We start from the raw sequence: 22,101 nt of genomic DNA, 5'->3' as shown, positions 1-22,101 counted from the left end.
TCATTTGAGAAATTTCGTTAGCGAACGAAAACCTTTTTTTCTTTTTCCCATGGGGCAATTTCTTCACTATAGAGTCAGCGGTCGCCATTGGTTTTTTCCCGTACATCAAACGAAGAGAAATCGTTTCCCATTACACGTTTGACCTTTAGAAGCCAACAGATCGGAAGGAGTATAGACGGAGCGGCCGGGCGACCGAGAGAAAAGGACTGATGGAACTTTTATACATCTACAACACAATCCCTCAAGAGCTTTTCCTCGTTTCTATTTTTGTGGAATATAATTCCTTCTCGTCGATTTTGTCCCGCGGATGCCACTGCCGAGCCAAAATATCCAGTTGTCATGGTAACCCAACGTTAAGGAGGTTGAAATAATTTTGCGGTCACGTTCTACACGACATTTGGGCACAGGAAGAGCAACCGATTATTCAATTGACTACCTTAATACAGGTCAAATGTCTTGTTATAAAATTCCGCTTCATTCTTAATGCTGTTTTGTCACGCAAACTTGGTTTTGCCGTTAGCTTGTTAGTTCTTCGGCAGTCAACATTAGCTGTATATATTAGTGAAGGGCCGGCCTCTTTGTCGATAGTCTCTAATAGCGTCGCCAAGAAAACCGACACACCATCCAGTCAGCATTTGGAGGCGAATAAAAGACGAGCAGAGAGAGAGAGAGCTAAACAAAGAGATGGATAGCAAGGGGGGGCGAAGGCTTGATAGGCATGTGTATCGCTCGAATGTGTGCTGAATATCCCATTATCTCCGGGATCAACAAAAGGGGAGCTTGATGGTAGCAATTCGAGCCAAAGCGACCAGCACTAAGCTCATAGTTTGGGTGCACAGCTCGTGATTGCGGTACCCACAATAGTCTTTTTGGCCCCGAAAGTATTTTCCCTCCTTATTTCTCTCGCATCAAACAATTGGTGTCCTTAACTGTGGCGAATCAACGCGCTTTGATTGTGTACAGGCAATGTTGTCTGCTGCTGGAAGGGGGAGCAGCTGTGCCGGCAGCAGCACAACCATAGAACCATCGATTTTTGATTAGTCCTGGCTGCGATCTTATGATTTGCTCATCAAGAATGGGCCGCTCTACTATAGATATACGTATAGAGGGAAGTGTGGCTACGCTACATCGGACACGGTCGTGACGGATGTTTGGTATCGGGTAAAAGAGATTGTGTGGCACCAACAGACCAAGAGGAAGAAAAAGTAATCGAAGAAAAACAGCAGAAAAAGAAGAAATGGCTGTTGTTGTTACCAACTACAATTGATCTTACATTTATGCGCTCTGCCGCTGGGCGGAGAAGGCAAACCCCAAAAAAGGGAAGCGAACGGAGAAACAAGAGACAACTATGGAAGGCGGGATATAGATGGGTAGCGCATGTGCTCTAGCGATCCTTTCCCTCTATAAATCCTCCCATTTTGTATATAGACTCGGGACTCTCTTGAATAAAGGCGCAGGAACACAAAAGCCCAAAGTTTTTTTTTTTCTTTTTCTTTCCCTTTTTCTTCACGAGTCGTCGTCGTCTTTGGGAAAGCGGAACCCAAAAGTTTTCTCTCTTTTTCGTCTCCCTCTAGCGAGTTCTGTATCATTCCCATTCTTCCCGACGTGGCTCAGTATTAAAGTCGTCGTGTATCAAAGGACTTTTGGCCTCTTCAAAGGGCGGCAAGACGGCGAGGCCAATGCATCTCGTCGATAATTAGCAAGGATATAGTTTATGATGACTCCTATTTTTGACACGGACATTGCGGGGTCCTACCGAACAGAGAAAGGAGCCACAGATGAGGAGCTCTAATTGCAATTGAGTGTCATTATCTCGAATGCTGCTCCAGACGGCTCCAGATTTTCGAATTGAGCAACATTTTTCTGGTGTTTCGGAATATAATGAAATCATTGGAAAGAATTGTTTCCAAGTGTATTCTACTTTGCATTGATGTTGGTTGGTTAAGTGGGCAAAGACAATAGCATTGAATTTCTTGGCAGCCGACCAGTTTATTAATTTAAAAAATTTATATGTTTAATTTTCTAACAATTCACGTTGATTATCTCTAACTGACGCCATCTAGGGTTTCTTTCTACGTTGAACTGTTGTAATAAGACACTGACTTGCTGTTGGTGAAGCGTGACCGCAAAGTAGGACTCAACTCATAGCAGATTTCACTGATACGTTAAACTACATTCTGACGATCCAAATAGACAATCAATTCGGTTACCGAATTCATACGTACAGAAATTCACAAAGCCTTGTGTGGTTGCCTGGTTGATAATGTCTTTGCGGATTTCACTGGGATTTTACTGAAGTTCCCAAGTATATAGATTTCCAGGATAAAACTACTGCCGCAAGATGGCAGTTGCCTAGGCTGATCTTTGCATCTAAATAAAAAAAAATCGTAGTACAAGTCTACAACAATCAGGAAAGACCGAAAGACTGATTACGAGCTTAAAACTAATAAGAATTTTATTTATGAGGGAAATCATCGTTAAGGTTCATTGGGCGCAATTTTATTTATTTTTTTCGTTTTGGACATTATATTGGCTTTCCCAAAACGTCGTATTTTGTATTTCCTTGAAATGAATTATTATTAGTATGTGTTTTATAAACAAAAACACAACTTCTTTCTTGGAAAATTGTTGCATGAGATTCAGCAAAATGCGGCTATGCAAGGACAAATCGTAATCGTAGATTTCACTTGTCTTTAACCCACTTTGAATCCCCCGTTGTAACCAACAGCAACGTGTTGTTCATTTTGGTCGCTAGGTGACTCAAAGTCGAATATTTATCATAATTTTTCGAAAGAGACGACAATATTCTACGCAACAGGTTCATTCTAGAAAAATGTCGCAAGATAGTTGTTTATCGAAATATAGATAGTTTTAATCGCAAAATCTTTAAAATGTCGAGCAACCAAAATAATTCATTTCATAGACAGGTAGACCTAAGAAGGGTTGATTTAACAAATGGAGTTGAAACTTCACAAGATCACTCAAGTTCAATCAGTTCTTCGGCTCAAAATGTGGAAACAAAGTTTAGCCTTGATGACTTAAAAGCCATGTTTAAATCAGCTATTGATGCTGAAGTTGTGGAAATGATTTGGCAAGATAGCAATGAGAATAGTGATATTGCTTTGACGTTTTTAACTGAAATGAGCCCTAGATTACCAGTTTCACCACCGATTACAACAACAGCGAAAGCCAACAGCTGGTCCATTGTACTTGGGAAAGATGACTCTAAACCATTTACAGTGAATCTAGGAGCCAAACCTAAAACCATCGTGAAAGAAAAACACTGGATGATGGATTTGATTGAAACCAGAATTAAAAGACAAGAGAAACTTTTAATCATCATGCGTGGTGTACCGGGATCAGGCAAAAGTTATCTTGCACACCAGATAAAAGGAGATGGAGTGGTTTTTAGTGCTGATGATTACTTCATCAACTATCAAGGTCAGTACCTTTTTGATCGCAATCAGCTGGGAGATGCTCATGAGTGGAACCAAAAAAGGGCAAATGAAGCACTGAAATCTGGAACAAATCCTGTTGTGATTGACAACACAAATTTGGAAGCATGGGAAATGCAACCATACATCTTCATGGCTCTGAGGTAATAATTAAATGCTTATTAATTATTATTATTATTAATTAAATCATCCACAAAATTGCTGTATAACAATATTTTTATATCATTTAAACAGATATAATTACTTAGTCGAGTTGGTTGAACCGAATACTCCATGGAAAGATGATGCTCGTGTACTGTCTCAAAAAAATATTCATCGCGTACCACGTGAAAAAATAAGAGAAATGCTGGAAAAGCAAAGGGTCGTGATTGATATTTCCATGGTTATTGAAAATTGCCGGCTTAAAATGAACCAGACATTTGAAGGAAACCGTACGAGCATTAATCGTATCGAAAATCCGCAGATACTACCCTCTCCCCAAAGAGAACCGCCAGATTCAAACTTTAAAATTTCTACTTCATCCAGCTTGGTCAATGTAACTAACACAAACTGTTGCAACGAACAAGCCATCGAAAAAAGTGCATCTCTTCCTCACGTCCTCCCATTCTCTGCTGAAAACACGGCCTTACCAAAGGCCATCATTGGTCCGCCACCAGACGTCTTAATGACAACGGATACAGCCACTGGTTTCAAGCCGTTAACAAGCGAAGCTGCGATTCAGACTTCGTTGTTCGAATCGGAGCCCCCACTTCGTGAGCTGACTGCGCGTAACCGATCCATTCAATCATCTCATTTTGTACCTGATTTAGGGAAAAAGCCTTGTAGTTCAAAGTTCTCTCTGGATAAAGGATGCCTTACAGATGAAATTGTTGAGGAACTCGCGACTCGAGAAGCCCTTGCGATTTTAAAATCTTACTTCCCGACTAAGGAAACGGGGGATCTTGCAGACATATTGAAGCAATGTAACGGTGACTTGACATGGTAAATTGAACTTTTTATAATCTCCAATTCGTTGTTTATTAAATGAATAATTTGTTAATCAGGGCCGTGAACGTGCTGCTAGATTCGGGATACGAGTGCGCGAACGAAGTCTCAAATTATTTAGATCTGGAAATCGATATCGATCCATCTGAAGAAACACCGAATCCCGACAACATCGTTGCAAAATCGTGTAACGAAACCATAGAAAATGTTTCCCAACAAGCTAAAGAAGAAGAAACAAATTCTGTGACGTCTTCTGAGACATCCCAACAATCTCTTTCGACTGCATCAGCAACATCTGAGGAGACGGAGAGTGTAAGGAAACACATAGAAGATTGCTTTCAATTAACTGATACCATTAGCGAACAGACCCGCCGAATATGCGGCAAAGATTATAATCAGTTCAGAGCATCTCAACTTCAGAAGTACCGACATGGTCATAATCAAGTCTCTGACATTATTTCTACATCAAACAGCTCAGGAAGTTTATCTTCTTTTGAAAATCAACCCAAAAATGAAGCTACGAATTTATTGTGTTTTGCTAGTTTTCCTTCACTGGGAGAACAGCCAACAAATGGAACCGATTGTCGGATCGATCCAAATGGTATTGAAAACATATTGGGCGTGGATCTGCTTCAACCGTTTCCTGTGGTTAGTCCTCCTTTATTGGAGGAGGAAGTAAAGGTGGAGTCTGGACCTATGATTCCCATGACTTTGGATCCTTCATTTGTCCAGCAGTTAATTAAATTGTTTGGTGTTCCTGATTTGAAAGCAAAACGACCATTATCTGCCAATCAGTCGAATCCCGTCAGCTTCGATATCCCTTGGTCGTTAGCCGAACAGATTTATTTGCACTGGTGCTCCAGCTTAATAAGTAAGGATGAGGAATTGGCAACCGCTACTGCAGATAATGGAGAGCTACAGAATATTATGGACTTTGAGCTCGCTATGCAATTGGTACAAGATGAGGTCAGTATTTCATCATTTTTATCTACAGATTGATTTTTGTTATCAGTTTTGTTAACATTTGTCTCGCTTTAAACAGAGAAATGCAGAACGAAAAGAATTACGCGAAAGCCTATCCACCAAAATATCATTTCAGATGTTGCAGGAAAATTATCCTAATGTCGATCCACTGGCACTTGACGCTTTGTTCGAAGCGAATAACTACAATTACTCTCATACTGTAACAGCCTTAAATGCTTCCCTGGGAACAAACCCACCACCAAAGACCCAAATTATTTCTGCCAACCCACCACCAGCTAGAGAAGAAACGCAACCAAAAACACCGGTGAATCCAGTCATTGTTTGTTTGTTGATTATTTGTTAAATAAGTGTGGCTTAATTGAATTCATAGAACCGCGAAGCCAAATCGTCACCACAGGAATCACGTAATTTGCGAACAGAAGCTTTGTAATTATATATCCGATATTTTTGGTTTCGAATTTAAGTAATATTAATTATCCGTTTTTTTCTCTCTCTCTATAGTCTCTATAACAAACTGCGACAACAGTATTCTGCTCAAGCCCAAGAATATCATCAAAGGGGCATGTCCGCGGCAGCCATGTATTACTCCAGCGAGGTGAACATTTTGTGTTGATCCTATTTGTTATTATCAAATTAACATTCCATATATTCAAAAATTCAGAGTCGGCGCTATGCAGAATTGTATAAAAAATGCAATCAGCAGGCAGCTTTACAAATAGTGGAAGAAAAAAATGCTCACCAAGACGAACGGACTATTGACTTGCACGAGTTGCATGTCGTTGAAGCTTTAACGTGCTTGGAATCCTTCATAGTTGAAAATATCCGAGGTACTATTTATAGAATAAGCGTTGGCAGTAATGGCACATACCACGCACATAACACAGGATAAAGAAAGGGAAGAATTACGACAAGGCTTTTATGTTGACTTTCTATTCGTTTAATTTAAAAGAAAATTCTATTTTCGTCTATTATATTATTCAAATTGATATGAATCTTCTGTGGCCTTTTTCTTAGAGGGAAGAACTGTAATTCAAGTGATAACAGGCAGAGGAAATAACAGTCAAAATGGCAAACCACGAATTAAACCAGCAGTTGTTACGTTCCTTCGGCAGAAGAAATATGGGTAGGTTATTGTTGAATGAATTCGCCTTTACTCGGTTATCTCAAGGTTTTCTTTTAATTAAGGTTTGAACAGGTTAATCCTGGATGTCTACGCGTATTCCTCTCTCGCTCGACGACACGCTGAGTTCCGTCATTTAAAAAACTCATCCTTCCAATGAAGTACAAACAAAACATATTCAATCATTTTTAGATGCTACTCTTTAGTGAGTCGCATTCCCTGAAAAGGATTCAAGGTTTTTTTTTTACTGATCTTTAAACTTTGGGACAATACGTTTTTTTTATTCGTAAACCATGATTTAATGGTGATATAATTAGATATTTTCGTAATGGAGCATATAATTATATCCATTTTTCCACAACTGCCCTTGCTAGTCATTTGGACTCCTCTGTCTTGTGAATTATTCTCATTTTTTAAAGCTGGTCTGCACCATTTTCATGCACAAAACCACCCAATCTAGAAACTTATTATAAGATAGACATTGATTAATCATTAAGGGATCAAAATTCTCTTGTATTACCCGTCATCACAGAGCAACCATTTCACTCATCGCTTATAAAAAATGAAATAGCCATTTCCAGTCATTCAACTAGAATGGTAAAATCAAGTTCAGGATTCAAACAGATATCCGCAAACATATTCAAAATTACTGCAGACTAATTAAAATTTAGAATGTCCACATAAGATTGAAAAAGTCTATGGTGCTACTGCTTTCTAGATTTTTTTTTGTTTTTGTTTCTTTGGTCATCTTCTGATTCTGACGAACTAGAATCTGAGCTGCTAGACGACGATGAATCGCTGCTTGTACTTCCACTTCCGGTACTGCTGCTATCTGAATCATCGCTACCTATTTGATCAGATTACCAAGATGAAATACTTGTGCTATAGCATCCATGTCTAATTTATTTTGGTACCTGAGTCACTGCTTGATTCTTCACTATCTTCTGTAGAGGAACCTGACGAACTGGATGAGTTTTGTCTTACCTTTTTATCTTTGCTTGTTTTTGTTTTCCTAGGTTATGGAATAAGAAAAATGGAAAATGATATTTAAAATAGCTACTTCATCCAATTTAACTTTACTGAATAGGTAAAATCTTGGATCAGGATTATTAACTAGTTCAAAATGTGTTGCAGACAGTAGTGAAAACAACCTTCTCATTTAAAATTTATTAAATTAATTATTATGGTAATTAAAATTTGACTACATACTTGTTAAGATCTGGCTTTTCCTCATATGTTCCTGTCTCAATTTGCTTTATAGATTTTTTCAGTTGGTCAGTTCTTGTTGGTCTGTCAACATGTTTTCGCTTTCCTTTACATTCATAAGTCCAATGACCCATTTCTAGACATTTTTGACATCGAACAGAACTGACGTCAAGAGCACTAAACCAAAAAAAGGTAAATACATACACATTATTTCATCTTGAAGTTAGAGTCCTTTACTAAAAAAGGAAGCAAATCATGCACAATGCACTGCACCATAACATTCATACCTTTTCTTTTGTGCAGAGGGTAGAATAGACATTTTAATTAATATAGTTGTAGGTGAGAAATTTAACTCACACTCACTTACAATTACAAATTCCTTACAAGTTACAACTTTAACGTATTTCAAAACGATAAAATTTAAAGAAGTTCTTGCTTGCTCTCTGTCAAGAGGATGGTGTGCTTTCAGATACACCGCATCAAAGCAACGGCGCTAGTTACCAAAAAAGCGCGAAATCATTTAATGATACAAACCTTAGGGACAAATTAAGAACGGCGGCATTTGTAGGATTCATAAATTTGTGTATTCTTTATTGAAGAATTAATCTTTCTTGATACACTCCATTATGGGGACAAGTACTTTCAAAAATTCCTTCTCAAAAGAATCGTCTGAAAATCTTGCAACAGAATTTCTAGATTTTAAATGTATAGAATTATAAGAGCGTTCCATAAATAAGTTCAATATTTTCTACCTTGCAGCTTCTCTGATGAGTTCTCTCTTTTTTGGCTCCATTCGTATGATGTGGCGTAAAATTTCAGCATACTCTATCTCATCTGATGCTAAAAATCCGATTGGTTGAGATCCTTTGCTATGTATTATTATATCCATCATGGGTCCTCCAGATTTGTGAGCAACCATTACCAAGCCAGAAGCCATACATTCCACGATACCTAAATTTTTTTTACGTTAAATTCTCCAGAAAAGCAAACATCGCCCGCTAAATCATAAATTATTCATACTTATTCCAAAATGTTCATTCCACATGGTATGAAGTCCAATAGTTGATTCTCCAAGCAGGTGTTTTAATTCATCGAATTCTACATTGATATAAAATTCTGTGTGGTTTTCTAAATTAAAATGCTTGCTTAATCTTTTATAGTCTTCTACGCGTTGCTGATCTTCCTCATTTCGACAAGATCCAACTAGTACTAGTTTAATTCGGGATTTTTCTTCGTCTGTTAGAATATCCATTAGCTTGTAGAAGGAGCGGATCATAAGTGGATGGTCTTTCTCTGGTCGAAACTGAGCTACAGCAATGATTCGAAGAGTTTCCGGGTCGGATTCAACTGGTATTTCAAGAAATTCTTTAACATCACAAGGTGGGTAAACCTTGATTGTTTTGAGAGGGACATTCCAAATTTGGTTGATGTGATCTTCAGTCCAGCTTGAGTTGACCATAATAGCATTTGCATACCGTCCAGTGATCCCATAGATATAAGCAAATAATCTGTAGTAAATTGTTTTTGCTAGACTTAGAATGGGGCTTGAGGAAATGAAAGAGTTGTTGTTGAAAGCTGCAGTACGTCTTGAAACTTGTCCCAACATATCAGTACTGATTGTGGGGTAATGGACATAACAGGCAACTGTGCATCCACCCAGCACTCGGAATAAAGGGAATGTAAATGAATATCCCATAGTGTCAATAAATATGTCTAAATTAAATGTGAAAATTAGAAATAGGCTTCTAAAAGTGAACTATAGAGATTGTAAACACCTGGAACTAGTTTAAAGATGGCTTCAGCTCCCAGAACTAGTGATCCTATACTTTGTCCAAGTAAAGTGAAGTGGGGATATCTTTTAGCTTCCACCCAACCACGCTTATGAAGGGTAATAAACTCAATATTATTATTTTGTATCCTGACGTTAAATTTTTGAAATGCATTCTGTAGTAATTCTTCTGATGGTATACTATCTCCAGTATAAACAGCAATATACGCATCCGGATATTGTGACTGAATGGCTCGAACTGCACACCAGAGAACTCGCTCTCCTCCACCACCGGCATTGCAGTAAGGATGAAAAATACCAATAACGACTTTATCGTTTAACCGATTTTTCAGGTTGATTTTTTTCTTCAGGATAATCTAAACAAAATTTAACGAGCATCATTTAATGGTCGTATATACACAACAATGAAGCCACCTACCCTTTTTAAAAACAAAAACAATGAAAGAGAAGTCAAGACCACCACAAACAAAACAACTACAAACGTCATTTTTCACGTGGATTTCCGCACAGCTTATTTACTGCATGATATAAACTACGCAGACTGACATCGCGTGACGTCACACGGTTAGTCTTAACTCTCTCGACTCTCCGATTCCGATTCACGAACGAACAATCTCGAAAAAAATTGCTGTTTCTGCGATTAATATTGATGATGAATAACTTGCTTGTTCGAAAAATCTTGATATTATTTTGCAGCTAATTTTTTTGCTTTGAAATCGGTTGCTATGCTGATTTTCAGTTATTGTGATTGCGTTCACGCATGCGCCCGCATATATTGCTCGGTTTCTATACTCGCTATTTTCCTTTTCCCCTTCTCTCACTTAGGCATTACATTCTGGTCGCTGGAATTCCAATAATAGACGAAACAAGCTTGTTGATTTGGTAGACGTGGGCAGGCCATAGGGGAAGGGGGAGGGGGCGAACTTTGCGCCATCAGCGGCTGTTGATTTTGTTTTGTTTTTCTCCTCTTTAGTCAGTTCAGCCGTGAGGATATGAAATTGTGAAAGCGTTTTGGTCACGTAGGTCCAGTCGTAGACTGATAACGAACATATTTGTCATGATTGATCGCTATCTTTGATTTTTTTTTTCAAATGGTCTATGGTGAAGCCTCAGTCTATAGTGCAACAGGTAATTCACTGGTGGACTTTCTTTCTTCCTGATTTTATCAGACGTACCGATATGTTTGTTCTATTTCATCGAGAAAGTGTTGAAGGTGCAACGTGTAAAAACTAAATAAAAAATTCCTTGGTGGGTTCAGGACTTCAGGTGGGTTATTTTTTGTAGTTCTCCAAGTAGCTTTTTGGTACCATGGAAATTCTTGGTTCAATACTGTTGTCATTGTTTCTAGTCTTAGGGTCGTGACCCTGAAATAATAAAAGAAAGATTAAGAAATGGGGGTGGGTGTTAATTTTGGTTTTTGAAAACAGGTCATTTCTCCAGAGGTACTTTGAGTTCTCTGAGAAAACCCTGAAAGTTAATTGCTTTCAAAGTGGGAGTATTTTACATGTCCATCAATCTAGTGTCACTTTCTTTTTGTAGTTGAATCATGGAGGCCACAAAAATATCTTCCTGTGTGATTGACATCCAAGGGATGAAATGCCAAAATTGTGTGCGAAATATAGAAAAAACTATTGGTGGGAAACTAGGCATAACCAGTGTAAAAGTTTATCTTGAAAAGAAAGAAGGAACTGTGCAATATGATGAAGAATTAGTCAACCCAACTCAAATTGCAGAATTTATTTCGACAATGAAATTTCCATCTAAAGTCAAACCAACTGATATTCTCCTTGGTAAATATTGTCTTTATGTATTTTATTTGTTACGTTTATTAATATTGGTTTGTTTTAAACTAGACTCCCAGCAAGAAAATGCTACCGTAAACAAAATCTCCAATGAAGTGCAAATAATAAAGAATTCTGATAAAAATCCAGTCCTTGTTCAAAACCAAAAGTGCTATATTCAAATCAGTGGAATGACATGTGCATCATGTGTTGCAGCAATTGAAAAACATGCTCTTAAAATGAATGGTTGGTAAACAATTTATTGGTTTAGGAAATTCAGTTTCAAACTTCTTATATATGGCTGTTCAGGTATTTCCAAAATTTTGATTGCTTTGATGGCTGGCAAGGCAGAAGTCTTCTATGACAAGTCCCTAGTGTCACCATCAGCCATATGTGATTGGATCACTACTTTAGGTTTTCCTAGTAACCTACTGAACGACACTGATACTGTGAGAAATAACGGTGTCATTCAAGAAAATGGAAAAACTCATGTTGAACTACATATTGGTGGTATGACATGCTCATCTTGTGTCTACAACATTGAATCCCATGTAGCCAAAATGGAAGGAGTTTTCAAGGCGAGGGTTGCGTTGTCAACCCAAAAAGGAATGTTTACTTTCGATCCAGATCGAATTGGACCACGGCAAATCATCGATCAAATAATTGTAAGCTCTTTATTTCTGTCCTTTAAAAATTATTATCTTTATTTTGAATTCTTATAATCTGCTTAACAAAATAGAGTTTGGGATTTGAAGCTTCACTAGTTAGTCAAGGCATGGAGAGGTCAATGTCGCATTTGGATCATCGAGACGAGATCCGACGCTGGAGAAATTCTTTCTTGGTGTCACTCATATTCGGTCTTCCGTCCATGATTGTTATGACTTATTTTATGATCCGGATGGAAGAGGATGAACACCATCATACAAACATGTGCTGCGTTGTTCCAGGTCTTTCTTTAGAGAATTTATTACTCTTTATTCTTGCCACACCCGTGCAGTTTATCGGTGGTAGGCATTTCTACGTTGCTGCTTATAAAGGTAATTTAAGTTATATTTTCCTACAATCAGTTGTTGCTAAATTTTCGTCATCATTTCCTCCAGCTATTCGACATGGAACAACTAACATGGACGTTTTAGTCATGTTGGCCACGACGATTTCATATGTTTACAGTGTTGCTGTCTTAATAGCTGCAATGGCAACTTTACAATCAACAAGTCCAATGACGTTTTTTGATACCCCTCCTATGCTTCTTATCTTTGTCAGTCTTGGACGTTGGATGGAGAGTGTAGCTAAAGTATGGGTTGATTTGAAAATTTAATAATTTTTAAAATGTTGAGATACATTTAATTACATAATGTCCCCACAGGGTAAGACGTCTGAAGCCCTCGCAAAGTTATTAAGCCTTCAAGCGACTGAAGCAACATTGGTTGAACTTGGAGCCGAAGAGGAGGTAACTAGCGAACGGAATATCTCTGTAGAACTCGTTCAGAGAGGGGATATTCTCAAGGTCCTGCCTGGAGCTAAAGTACCTGTTGACGGAAAAGTAATTTACGGAATTCATGATTCATACGTAGGATTTTTTTAATACTTTATATCTTTTTGTTGCGTCAAGGTTATTAGTGGCACTTCAACCTGTGATGAATCATTAATCACTGGCGAGTCGATGCCTGTGCTCAAGGGAAAAGATTCATTGGTGATTGGAGGTTCAGTCAATCAGCACGGGCGACTTTTTATGGTAGCAACACACGTCGGACAGGATGCAACTCTAGCTCAGATCGTTCGCCTTGTAGAAGAGGCACAGACCAGCAAAGCACCCATCCAGCAGCTTGCTGATAAAGTGGCGAGCTATTTCGTCCCCATGGTCGTTTCTGTGTCTGTAATGACATTAATTGCCTGGATAATTGTTGGGTTTGTCAATGTAGATCTTCTTCCTGTTTCTGACATGGAAAGAGAAGCTTACAGCCAAGTAAGTTTTATCTATTGTCTAACAAATGAACGTTTAATTCACGAAATATAAAAATATCATTAGGCGGAGCTCACGTTCCAGTTTGCTTTTCGTTGTGCATTGACTGTCCTGTCAATCGCTTGCCCATGCTCGTTAGGCCTGGCCACACCTACTGCAGTAATGGTTGGAACAGGAGTTGGTGCTACTAATGGCATACTTATCAAGGTGAGCATGAGTCAGAAATTTATCACATTTCCGTGTTCTAATCATACGCATCAACCATTTTTACAATGTCACAAAACGTGTAGGGAGCCGAGCCACTTGAAAATGCGCACAAAGTCAAGACTGTCGTCTTTGATAAAACGGGGACCATTACACGAGGATTTCCGATGGTAACAACCATTGTCCAGTTGGTTGATAATGCCGTCTTTTATTTGCCAAAAATGATGGCTATAATCGGAATAGCCGAAACCAACAGTGAGCATCCAATTGCTTCAGCCATTACAAAATTCGTCAAAGAAGCCCTCAAAACAGACCTAGTTGCAAAATGCACCGATTTTCATGTAAATCTAGTTGGAAAAGTCTGCGTTTTTATATTAACTTTTTAATTTTCTCATTTCGCATTCAGACTGTTCCTGGTTGTGGCCTTCGGTGTCAGGTGTCCAATCTTGACGAGATGGAGAAATCTTTCCTACAGTCACCTCTAGCTCAAGAGCGATTGAAAGGATCTTTAGGTAAACGTGATCCTGGCTCACTGGCCTCTCAGGTCGTCATCGATACTTCCATGCTGAAACCAACTTTAGTGGCACTAAATCGTTCCGATAGCAGTAAAAATTCAGCTTTTGAGTAAGTCTTTTCTCTTACAATTTCTATTTAATGAATATTAACCAACTAATTTATCAATAACAACAGTGTTTTAATTGGTAACCGTGAGTGGATAAGACGAAATGGTCTGGACGTGCCGACCGAAGTAGAGTCCAAAATGATTGAAATGGAGCGAATGGGTCAGACTGTCGTGTTGTGTTCTATTGGTGGTATTTTGGTATGCGCTATTGCTGTTGCCGATACAGTGAAACCAGAAGCTCACCTTACTGTTTACACGCTGAAAAAAATGGGTCTCAATGTGGCCCTGCTCACCGGAGATAACGAAAAGACTGCCAAAGCTATAGCCCGTCAGGTATTTTTTATTTGTTTATTTTTTTAATTTATAAATTAGCATATATTAATTGAATTGTTCTACGGTTTCAACAGGTGGGAATAACGAAAGTTTATGCTGAAGTTTTGCCATCGCATAAAGTAGCCAAAATTCGTTCGCTTCAGGAAAAAGGCGAAAAGGTGGCAATGGTAGGTGACGGTGTCAACGATTCGCCAGCTCTAGCTCAGGTAATCAACTTTGAAGTTTTCTTTTTATCTTTTTGAATTGAATAAATTATTTTCTTTTATTCAAAGGCGGACGTGGGAATCGCCATTGCGTCAGGCACTGATGTTGCCGTCGAGGCAGCTGACGTAGTACTCATTCGTAATGACCTACTGGACGTGGTGGCTTGCTTGGACCTTTCCTATCGGACAGTTAAACGGATTCATCTCAACTTTCTGCTTGCCTCCGTCTACAATTTAGTTGGCATCCCAATTGCAGCGGGAGTCTTTTCTCCCCTTGGAATTCATCTGCAGCCCTGGATGGGTTCTGCTGCCATGGCACTGTCATCCGTCAGTGTGGTGTGCTCATCTCTACTGCTGAAATGTTATCGAAAGCCAGCGAAAGAGAAACTGGAAACGTTTGCCTATTTAAAAGCTAAAGATTCACGAAATCTTTCTATAAGTGATGGCGATGATCTTGACGATGATCTTTCCTTTCAAGGGGAAATGACTTCCAAAAATACTGGATCATTTTCTGCCATCAATAGGTAAAATATCAGTTTATCTATGAATTGTTAATGATGCTTCGTCTTCAATCAATTGCATTATTTTTCGTTAGGATTTTACGTGTCAAACCGACCCATTCTTTGTTGGTGCCAACAACCGACACAGAAGACGTCGAAATGGGTGATCCAGAGTCCTTTCCTCTTCGTAAGATGATTAGCGCGTAATAGGAGGATTTTACAATTTCATATGTAATGTATGAAATTTTTTTTTTCTAAATTCTGGGAAGTCTATAAGTCTTAAAATAAGGTCGATAGCATAAGCGATAGACTATATATATATATTTTTTGAAATTCTAAAGAACAAGTGCTCTTAACGTGGGCTGCACAAGCTTTTTCGTATCGCATTCTCCTGTTTTCCCAACGTTTCCCGTTAAAAATTTTTGCTCGCCTATGTTTTGCGCGTTAACGACCATATTATTAGAAAGTTTTGCAAAGTGTAGTTGAAATTGTGTACTATGTTTCCGAGTTCGATGAAAATGTATCGAAAAGGGCGTTAAATGCAAAATTCAGCAAATGGGTCTTGGGATGGGGATAAAGATGGGTATAAGATGGAATCATCAAAATGAAGTATAAATGTCCTTTGAATCGTCAATATGCATACATGCTGTATAAATCGGAGAATTTGTTTAAAAAGAATTTCAGGCAAACTCGTTAAACTCGATTAAGGAAGTGCGAAGGCCAAACATGAGGAATTTTAAGAATAAACTCCTTTGGGGAGCACTTACACGAGCTAGCGTTAAAAAAAAACATCGTCGTTCTAGAAAGTGCTCGGAAGGAATCGAAAAAATCCATCACTAAGTTGAATCACGTGCTACTGCTCGCGCTAAGAAACGAGAGAGAGCGGCCAAACGTTAACAATGTAGAAGAGAGAATGAGAGGTGTGTCTTGTCGCCTTGCGGAAACTGCGGGTTCTCTAAATGGGGGTGCTCTTGTCGGATGGACCTAGTCTGTTTGAATCTTTCGTTTTGATGTACGTTTGAATCGTCCGTCCTTGCTGATTCTCTTCTTTAGCCAGCATTCCCGTCTCTAGACTGTCTGCAACGTTGGCGGCAGACATGCGCGATTTGATGTGCTGGGAGACTGGCAAAAGGACTAGAATAGCTCCCGAGAGAACGATAAAAATACCGGCAATGTAAAATGATAAATCGTACGAGCCTGTAATCCAAACGAAATATGTTTTTTTAAATATAATTGTTTAATAATTAAAGAAACATCTTCATCCAAATTGATTTTACCGGTCAAATCACTGATCCAACCAGCTAACGGCGGTCCAATCAAATTGGCGACTCCTTGGAAGAGAAGAAGTAGACCGTAAGCGTTGACAAAGCGTTCAAGCGAGATCAATTCGACTAGAATGGCAGAGACGAGTGAATAATTGGCTGCAATGCTCAATCCGAAAAGGCCAGCCGCTATTTCCAACCAGGGGGATCCGGGTAGAAGAGGGACAACAGCCGTAGACAGTCCACACAGTAACATGCTCGCTGTAAGACATCAATAGATTTTTTGGGGTTTTGTTTACATGCACAAAAATAATATATTTCATTCGTCGTACCGGAGTATATCCAAGTGGGGTTGGCCCAGGATCGATCCCCAAGATAGCCCACAATAATCTGTTAAAGAAATCGAAACAAAAATGTTGCTTTAATGAACATTATTGTATCGTAAACGATGTGGTGGAATACGCACCACTCCTAACGTGTTGAGAATGCCCACAATCGACAATAGAAAAGAAGGCTCTTCGGATTGTCCGGACGGAGTGTTGTATAAAAATTCTTCTAATGATTCGTCGTCCTTGGGTTGTCCTTGGGTTTTCGCCCAATCCGTCAAATAAATGTACGGGACATGGTAGCTAAAAAGTAAACGACGAAGCAAGAAAGGAGAAAAAAGAAAACGACGATGTCAATGCTTTTCGTGTCATCATTTCCTCACTGCTTGGTCAGTTACTACACGCGACGTGAATCCCAAATTGCGTGGTGACTAAGCATCACGTTTTATCTACTTTTTCTTTAAAAAGAAATCGTCTACGTAATATATATAACTGCCAACGTACCAACAATAGAGAAGTCCATTAGAAATGGCAAACATGACGAAACTCGGGTTCGACAAGTAAGAGAAATCGAACATGAACACTTCGCGCAATTCCTCCAAATAGTCCCAGCAGGCCTGTAAATATGCTCGTTAGAATAGTAAAAAGCGAATGAGATATCTACTCTCAGCACTTACTCCTTCCTTTTCCCTTGCGATGGTTGTGATGGAATTGCGGTAAATATCTGGACAGGAAGAGGCCCGTAGCCGATAGCGTGGCAGATTGAGCATTGCACCGCGGTAAGTTAACGACCGTTTTTTAATTTTCAAACCGTTCAGGTAAGCAGTGTGCCAAGGGTGTCCGTGAGGGTGTACTGTTTCTTTGCTGGTCAATAAGGCGGCGGCCGCGTCCTTGGAATTGATGGGATCCTTGCATTTTTTGGGCGAATTCTCGGTGGTAGTTATCGACCGCTCCGCTTCTTTGTTTTCGTTGACTACGTAACCGTCGAATAGAGTCGGATAGTTGGCCAGCACAATTCCATAGAGGCGAGGGTTATTTGTAATGGTCATCAAAACTTCGTGCGGGATTTTGTCACCATGCCGCAAGAATGTCGGCAGATTTATGAGCGAATTACAAAGCCTTGTGTCGTCGTCGCGTTCAAATTCAAGAAAAGTGGAATCTGCGGCTGCTTTAATTTCCATTAGAACTGCAGGTGAATCGCTGGACAGTCGCTGATGTTCCGTGTCACTCTCGCTGCAGTTACGTGACCGAAAGCCGGTGGATGTCTGTTCTGCCGAAGTCGAACGACTAATTTTTCCCTTGGCATTTCCGCGCAAAGTTCCACCGGGTCCTTCAATTTCTCTCATTAAAGCGCCACAGATGACAATGTTGAGGAAGATTCCGGATAAAATTAGCATAGCGCCTCTCCAGCCGTACTCGTTAATGAGGTATTGTGTGATGGGAGCAAAAATAAAAGTACCAATACCACTGCCGCATACCGCCAATCCCGTGGCTAACGAGAGACGTTTATCGAAGTAAAAAGCCACCACAGCGATGGCTGCCACGTAACACAGCGAAAGCCCCAATCCGGCGATTAGGAACGTCAGGAACAATGCTTCCACCGAATCTATTGTGCATTGTTGCAAACGGAAAAGAAATTGTAAGCAGTTTCTTTGTCTTTAATGCGACAATCACTGAAACAAATGTATATCTGATGAACGAAAAAAAAAAGACTCTTACTGGACAGTGAAGTGAGAAATAATCCTATGGCTGCTACGATAGATCCTGCGATTGTAACTGCCCGGCAACCGAATCGGTCTGTCAGTGCTGAGGCAAGCGGCCCGGAAAGTAGCGGAGTCGCCATAAACAAACTCCCAATGACTGCAGTGTAAAAAAAAAGCTGATCAGACTGAGGCAGACTTAGGTGAGAAAAGATAACGAAAAAAGTTTTAGGCAAGAAGAGGCTTCAATTCTATTTCATTCGCCCAACCAGCTCTTGCACCTGCTCTCACCTGCAGTGTAGCCCTTAGATTCTTGGAAATAGTCAAGCAGTTCAGCGTAGATGACTCCGAAGGAAAAGGTGATTCCATCGGCAATCAAATGGATGACGAAACTGGCCGCTACTATGACCCATCCCCAACCTTATAAAGAAATAGGAAGGTGTAGGGCATACAGTACATATACTACTTTATATTGGCTCATTGTGTTTTTAGTCCAACGAACCTCCGTCGGGTGCCAAGTTGACGTCATCCTCATCCTCACCTACCGGTCCGGTTAGGTCGCTTTCACTGGCGCTCCAAGAAGTCGCTTCTGCTGGCAAAGAAACAAATCATTATAATAGATAGTCTATCTTTATCGTTTTCAATTTGGAATTCGTTAAAAAACATCAAGTTGGTTTGCCAATCGTCAATGTCAAATCATTGGCAACATTTCATGAACAGAAGAAACGCGGGTGAGCCAAGAATGTCGATACTGATCTTCTTTGTTCATGCGAATTTCGTTGTTGCCTCGCAAATTGAATTAAACAACTTTATTGCGTCTCGGATTGAAATCGCATATAACGACTCGCCGTTATTTTGCTGGTCAGTAGGAAAATCAATAAAACGGTACTCGGTGCGGACAGCTGAATTCGAGCTCAATGGCATAGTTTGAAAACAAAAGAATGAAAACAAGAGAGCACGTGACGTTCTTGCTGGTTCACCTTGGCAACAACAAGGTGTCGGGGCCAAGAAACCCGAAACTGACCCTGAGCCACCCTAACGCGCTGACTTTTATAAAAATAAACTTGGCGTGCGCCAAGAACAGATCCGTCAACTTTCAGAGTTATTCTGATTGGTTACACATTGTTGCCAATATTGATCGGTCAGGTGAATCGACCGCGAATGTTCAAATGTTTTTTGTTTTGTTTTGTTTTCAAAAAAAAAATGTAAATAAAGGAGGGCAAGGGCATTCACTATCCCTTTAGTTTCGTTCAAAAACACGACGGGCGTGTATAATACGGGAAATACTACTTCTTGGCTTGTTCCGCGGGATTCTATTAATAATTAGCGTGTTTCTTAGAGTGCATACGTCGCATCGTGCACTACTTTGATCACGGAAGGTGGCGTGATAAGAAAGCAAAAAAAAACAAAAATTTTGTCGCGCGGCGAAAAAAAAGAAACAGGATTGATTACAAAATCATAAAAAAGTAGAAATATAGTTATTCTGATAAAGAATTTACCCGAGTGGCTCCGGTAAGAGCAATCGCCGGCAGCGCCATCGTTCAAACTCGAGTTGTCCTTGTCGTCGTTATCGTTGCTGATGTCGTCCAGCGAGCAGCGAAAATGGACCTTCAAACTTGCGGCAGAATGGCCAGTGTCCGTTGACGGCTGATGTTCCGTCAGTGTTTCCATTAGTCGCCGGACAACGGCCGCTTCCGACGTCTTGTCAAGTTTGTAGCTTTGTGCCTCTTGAATCGGAACAGCGGCCGAGTCTTCATCTTCTCCATTAGCGACGCTTCCTTTTCTCTCGGAGGTCAGCCTCTCGACGGGTCTGATGACGGCCCACGACTGACTCCTGGCAAGAACATCTTTATGGTTGTCTTCCATTGTTTTTGATTGCTGTGCGTTTGGACGTTGGGTTGTTCGATTCACAGTGCATGAGTACAGTACACACGGTCAAATGTCGGGCAAGAAACAATCAGTGTTTTGCAAAGAAGAAAGAAGAACAATGAGGTAAACAGGAAGAAGTATTAGGGAAAAGGACGAATATTGCACTAATAATCCAGTAGTAATCCTAAATTTTGTTATTGGGCCGTTCCTAGAATCCTCTGACACGTTTCGTTAACCGGCCCGAACAGACGTTGTTGCGACTCGGGCGACGGCTGCCGACGTTCTGACCGGCTGCTCCTGAACTGTGTCCACCAGTGATCGGGCTGTTTTCTCATCGAGACTCGAAATTCCCACGTCTTGTTAGGGACCAGAAAGGCTTCAGTGCGGTTCCTCCCCGAGCGACGGCAAGTTGCTGCTGATGGTAAGGGCACACTCTCAAGTTTGGCCATGCGTCGGTGCATTGGTGGCCTATTTCAAATAATTCCAATAACTAACGCATTTCATCGACTGAACAATAGTATCATTACATATTTCTCTACATATCAAGGCGAAACACAAATAAGGTACAAAGGCGTAAGCCCACTGTCTGACATTGATTCCAATTGGAATAACCTTTGGGCTGAAAATTAATCAATTTGGGGATCAGACAGATTGTAAAGACTCACTTGTTACGCAGGGAAAGGCTATGGAGCAAGTGTATTATCAAGTATGATAGTATAGTCAGTCGCCAAGCATTCATACTAGTTCAAATAAACTCTTTTGTTCAAAAAGAAAACTTTTATCCTTAATCTCTAAAGTTGTGATTTCTTTATAGCCCACTCGGTCCGCACAGCATGGATACAGCTCTCTTGGTGCATCGTCGGATGTAATGCACTACAGTTTTAGTAATGGATGTAGGTCAAGGAACTGGAGGGGAGTCGCACCCTTCGCGACAAGCAGTTTCCATTCCAATAAAAATGGAGTGGGAAGATTGGAGAAGAAGAGATTTCGCTTTTTGATATTTTTTTCTCTTTCGCATTCAGTTTTGTTCTTTTGCTAGTTGTGCAAATACGAAAACCGCTGATAGCGTGTGCGCAAAAGTAGCACGACCGCAATGCGGATAGACATCCGCGATGCAGCGTGAGTAACATTTCCTGCACATGCAGACTGCTGTACGAAAACCCGACAAACCAAACTGCTTAAAGACAAGATTGTGCGCACTTTGATCCCGAAAGAGGTAACTGTGAATATGAATTTCCTATACAAGCCTATGCACTACTGTGATTTCAATGTCTGATTCCAGAGTCCCGCTTGATCCAGCGTCTTATCAAGCTGTAAATTATTTTGTTTGTACCAAATGAATGGACGAGCGATAATCTTTCATTCCACAGCAGACAAAGTCACTAAAGAACATTCACCCTATAGCATTGAGACAAAGGATTGCGTCACTCAAGGCAGTTGATACGTATACATTATTATTCTGGACAAACAAGTATTATTCTTAGTGGACTTACTAAATTATTCTCGAATAACCAAAGCCTTTTATTTCGTGAAGAAACTTGTGCGGTCAGTGCACCACCACTACTATTACTAATACTGTACTGTTTGTCAGACACGATCAGGTTATTGTATTTGTTAGGCTAGGGTGGATCAAGTGGCCGGATGAAGCAACACTCAAAATAAACAACGTCACACGTATAGAATCGTATTGTACACAAGGTCACGTGAACCTTTTCCTAAACTAGAATTTTTAATGTAATATAGGACGAGAAATTGTAATGCTGTTGATTGAAAAATGATTACTGTACAGAGCAAAATTAC

The 22,101-nt window shown here is 39.9% G+C and overlaps 4 protein-coding genes across 7 annotated transcripts; 2 read left to right on the top strand and 2 right to left on the bottom strand.

Annotated features, from left to right (window-relative positions):
• The first annotated feature begins 2,705 nt into the window (after window positions 1-2,705).
• LOC124208430 lies at window positions 2,706-6,904 on the top strand. Its single transcript, XM_046606143.1, has 9 exons — window positions 2,706-3,598; window positions 3,690-4,436; window positions 4,499-5,405; window positions 5,482-5,727; window positions 5,794-5,849; window positions 5,925-6,018; window positions 6,085-6,250; window positions 6,438-6,546; window positions 6,609-6,904. The coding sequence occupies exons 1-9, from the start codon at window positions 2,892-2,894 to the stop codon at window positions 6,667-6,669; spliced, it is 3,093 nt and encodes a 1,030-aa protein (XP_046462099.1). The 5' UTR covers window positions 2,706-2,891; the 3' UTR covers window positions 6,670-6,904.
• A 131-nt stretch (window positions 6,905-7,035) lies between these two features.
• LOC124208446 (GDP-Man:Man(3)GlcNAc(2)-PP-Dol alpha-1,2-mannosyltransferase-like) lies at window positions 7,036-10,082 on the bottom strand. The gene is made up of 8 exons (XM_046606179.1): window positions 9,957-10,082; window positions 9,525-9,894; window positions 8,770-9,462; window positions 8,502-8,700; window positions 8,037-8,441; window positions 7,753-7,926; window positions 7,458-7,555; window positions 7,036-7,390 (listed from the first exon to the last, which is right to left on the bottom strand). The coding sequence occupies exons 1-5, from the start codon at window positions 10,023-10,025 to the stop codon at window positions 8,351-8,353; spliced, it is 1,422 nt and encodes a 473-aa protein (XP_046462135.1). The 5' UTR covers window positions 10,026-10,082; the 3' UTR covers window positions 7,036-7,390; window positions 7,458-7,555; window positions 7,753-7,926; window positions 8,037-8,350.
• A 342-nt stretch (window positions 10,083-10,424) lies between these two features.
• LOC124208400 (copper-transporting ATPase 1-like) lies at window positions 10,425-15,684 on the top strand. 3 transcript variants are annotated; one of them, XM_046606133.1, is made up of 16 exons: window positions 10,528-10,666; window positions 10,744-10,804; window positions 11,078-11,328; window positions 11,392-11,565; window positions 11,629-11,984; window positions 12,059-12,356; window positions 12,420-12,613; window positions 12,686-12,862; window positions 12,932-13,285; window positions 13,349-13,489; window positions 13,573-13,827; window positions 13,893-14,110; window positions 14,177-14,441; window positions 14,516-14,647; window positions 14,714-15,168; window positions 15,240-15,684. In XM_046606133.1, the coding sequence occupies exons 3-16, from the start codon at window positions 11,085-11,087 to the stop codon at window positions 15,349-15,351; spliced, it is 3,375 nt and encodes a 1,124-aa protein (XP_046462089.1). In that variant the 5' UTR covers window positions 10,528-10,666; window positions 10,744-10,804; window positions 11,078-11,084; the 3' UTR covers window positions 15,352-15,684. The 3 variants fall into 3 exon arrangements, with proteins under 3 accessions (XP_046462090.1, XP_046462089.1, XP_046462088.1); XM_046606134.1 differs by lacking the exon at window positions 10,744-10,804 and having other exon boundaries at window positions 10,425-10,666; XM_046606132.1 differs by having other exon boundaries at window positions 10,660-10,804.
• On the bottom strand, window positions 15,622-20,298 carry LOC124208438. Of its 2 annotated transcripts, none has more exons than XM_046606156.1 (10): window positions 19,932-20,298; window positions 18,935-19,024; window positions 18,724-18,852; window positions 18,452-18,592; window positions 17,410-18,338; window positions 17,237-17,349; window positions 16,873-17,035; window positions 16,739-16,796; window positions 16,422-16,667; window positions 15,622-16,341 (listed from the first exon to the last, which is right to left on the bottom strand). In XM_046606156.1, exons 1-10 carry the CDS (start codon window positions 20,296-20,298, stop codon window positions 16,100-16,102), a joined length of 2,478 nt encoding a protein of 825 aa, XP_046462112.1. In that variant the 3' UTR covers window positions 15,622-16,099. The 2 variants fall into 2 exon arrangements, with proteins under 2 accessions (XP_046462112.1, XP_046462121.1); XM_046606165.1 differs by having other exon boundaries at window positions 18,935-19,021.
• Window positions 20,299-22,101: the final 1,803 nt, after the last annotated feature.

Source organism: Daphnia pulex, chromosome 2 (genome assembly GCF_021134715.1).
Source record: "Daphnia pulex isolate KAP4 chromosome 2, ASM2113471v1".
NCBI lineage: Eukaryota > Metazoa > Arthropoda > Branchiopoda > Diplostraca > Daphniidae > Daphnia > Daphnia pulex.
Note: the sequence above shows the minus strand (reverse complement) of the source record. Positions and strands in the feature narration are given on the sequence as shown.

Excerpts from the sequence above, each read along its gene's own strand:
- LOC124208400 (XM_046606134.1), top strand. The coding sequence starts at position 11,085 with ATGGAGGCCACAAAAATATCTTCCTGTGTGATTGACATCCAAGGGATG. Across the intron at positions 14,111-14,176 it reads AGTAAAAATTCAGCTTTTGA|TGTTTTAATTGGTAACCGTG; the intron begins GTAAGTCTTTTC and ends CAATAACAACAG. Across the intron at positions 14,648-14,713 it reads ATTCGCCAGCTCTAGCTCAG|GCGGACGTGGGAATCGCCAT; the intron begins GTAATCAACTTT and ends TTTTATTCAAAG.
- LOC124208438 (XM_046606156.1), bottom strand. The coding sequence starts at position 20,298 with ATGGAAGACAACCATAAAGATGTTCTTGCCAGGAGTCAGTCGTGGGCC. Across the intron at positions 19,025-19,931 it reads CTCTTACCGGAGCCACTCGG|CAGAAGCGACTTCTTGGAGC; the intron begins GTAAATTCTTTA and ends TTTCTTTGCCAG. Across the intron at positions 17,036-17,236 it reads AATGGACTTCTCTATTGTTG|CTACCATGTCCCGTACATTT; the intron begins GTACGTTGGCAG and ends TTTACTTTTTAG.
- LOC124208430 (XM_046606143.1), top strand. The coding sequence starts at position 2,892 with ATGTCGAGCAACCAAAATAATTCATTTCATAGACAGGTAGACCTAAGA. Across the intron at positions 5,728-5,793 it reads AAACGCAACCAAAAACACCG|AACCGCGAAGCCAAATCGTC; the intron begins GTGAATCCAGTC and ends TTGAATTCATAG. Across the intron at positions 6,547-6,608 it reads CTTCGGCAGAAGAAATATGG|GTTTGAACAGGTTAATCCTG; the intron begins GTAGGTTATTGT and ends CTTTTAATTAAG.
- LOC124208446 (XM_046606179.1), bottom strand. The coding sequence starts at position 10,025 with ATGACGTTTGTAGTTGTTTTGTTTGTGGTGGTCTTGACTTCTCTTTCA. Across the intron at positions 9,895-9,956 it reads TGTTTTTGTTTTTAAAAAGG|ATTATCCTGAAGAAAAAAAT; the intron begins GTAGGTGGCTTC and ends AATTTTGTTTAG. Across the intron at positions 8,442-8,501 it reads CTCATCAGAGAAGCTGCAAG|AAATTCTGTTGCAAGATTTT; the intron begins GTAGAAAATATT and ends TTTAAAATCTAG.